The 1059-nt window shown below is 48.0% G+C and overlaps 1 protein-coding gene across 1 annotated transcript in view; it reads right to left on the bottom strand.

Moving 5' to 3' along the window:
• The window catches only part of CSTF1 (cleavage stimulation factor, 3' pre-RNA, subunit 1, 50kDa), an 18566-nt gene continuing 17507 nt past the window's right edge, over nt 1–1059 (bottom strand). Inside the window, exon 6 of the mRNA XM_006839160.1 lies at nt 1–262. Within this exon, the coding sequence (XP_006839223.1) occupies nt 3–262 (260 nt within the window). The 3' untranslated portion in view covers nt 1–2. The remainder of the gene's footprint in view (nt 263–1059) is intronic.

Genomic DNA, 1059 nt, shown 5'->3' on the forward strand with positions numbered 1-1059 from the left:
GCTCAGTCAGTGGTGGACCTGCGGTACCAGAAGCGTGCCCGGAAGTCGTCACTGCAGGTCATGAAGCCCGGGTTGGTGGGTGAATGCACGATGCAGCGCACGATGTTGTTGTGGCCCAGTGAGAGCAGGTTCCGGCGCTCGGCCGTGCGCGAGTCCCAGCAGCAGAGGCTGATGGTCCTCTCATCGGGCAGTAGCACGTAGTCCTCGGTATGGTTGAAGACGGCCTGTGTCCTGTGCACCTGCCGTCCACTCAGCCCGGCACCTGCACCGAAATGAAACCAGACGGTGACGAAATGAAACTGTCGTTTGCTCAGTGTCAAAATGGCACTTGAAAGACCAAAGGAATGCGCACACACTACGTGTATAATTTTGGAAATTCTAAAAACGCATGACGAAACCCCTTTGAAGCCCACCACCCAGGGGCTACACTGTTAGTGCTGTGCAGGAAAAGAACACATGATCTCTTATGCCTAACTGACGCTACATCCTATGATTCTCCTGTCACATGACGTCTAATGCCTACCTGATGCTAAATCCTATGATTCTCCTGCAATGGTTTACATCAACTTTATATGTTGAGTACTTCTCCTTCTTTACAAAACTGGTTGCAGAACATCCCACGGTTTGGCCGTAGTATCACCGACCAGTGAGTGATCTTACAACTGAGCACTCATGCTGTATTCAGTGACAGGTCACGTCCTCACAGACAGCCTCTGTACAGAGAGCATCCACTTCTTCAGATTAAATCCTACGAACACACTTACTGGGGCAGTCTGAAGAGCTCCAAAAGAAAGTTTCAACTGTTTTAGGATGGTAAGAAAATACACAAGGGGGCTTCAAAAAGTTCATGGGAAAACCCCCTCATCTTTTACTTCTATTCTCTCATGAACGTTCTGCAGTCTACTTGTGGATTAGATATGTCTCTGCTTTAAAATTGGGAAAGGTGTGCGACAAGGTTGTATTCTTTCACCATACTTATTCAACCTGTATGCTGAGCAAATATTACGAGAAGCTGGGTTCTATGAAGAAAAATGTGGCATCAGGATTGGAGGAAGACTC

Source organism: Chrysochloris asiatica, unplaced genomic scaffold (genome assembly GCF_000296735.1).
Source record: "Chrysochloris asiatica unplaced genomic scaffold, ChrAsi1.0 scaffold00023, whole genome shotgun sequence".
Classification (NCBI taxonomy): Eukaryota; Metazoa; Chordata; class Mammalia; order Afrosoricida; family Chrysochloridae; genus Chrysochloris; species Chrysochloris asiatica.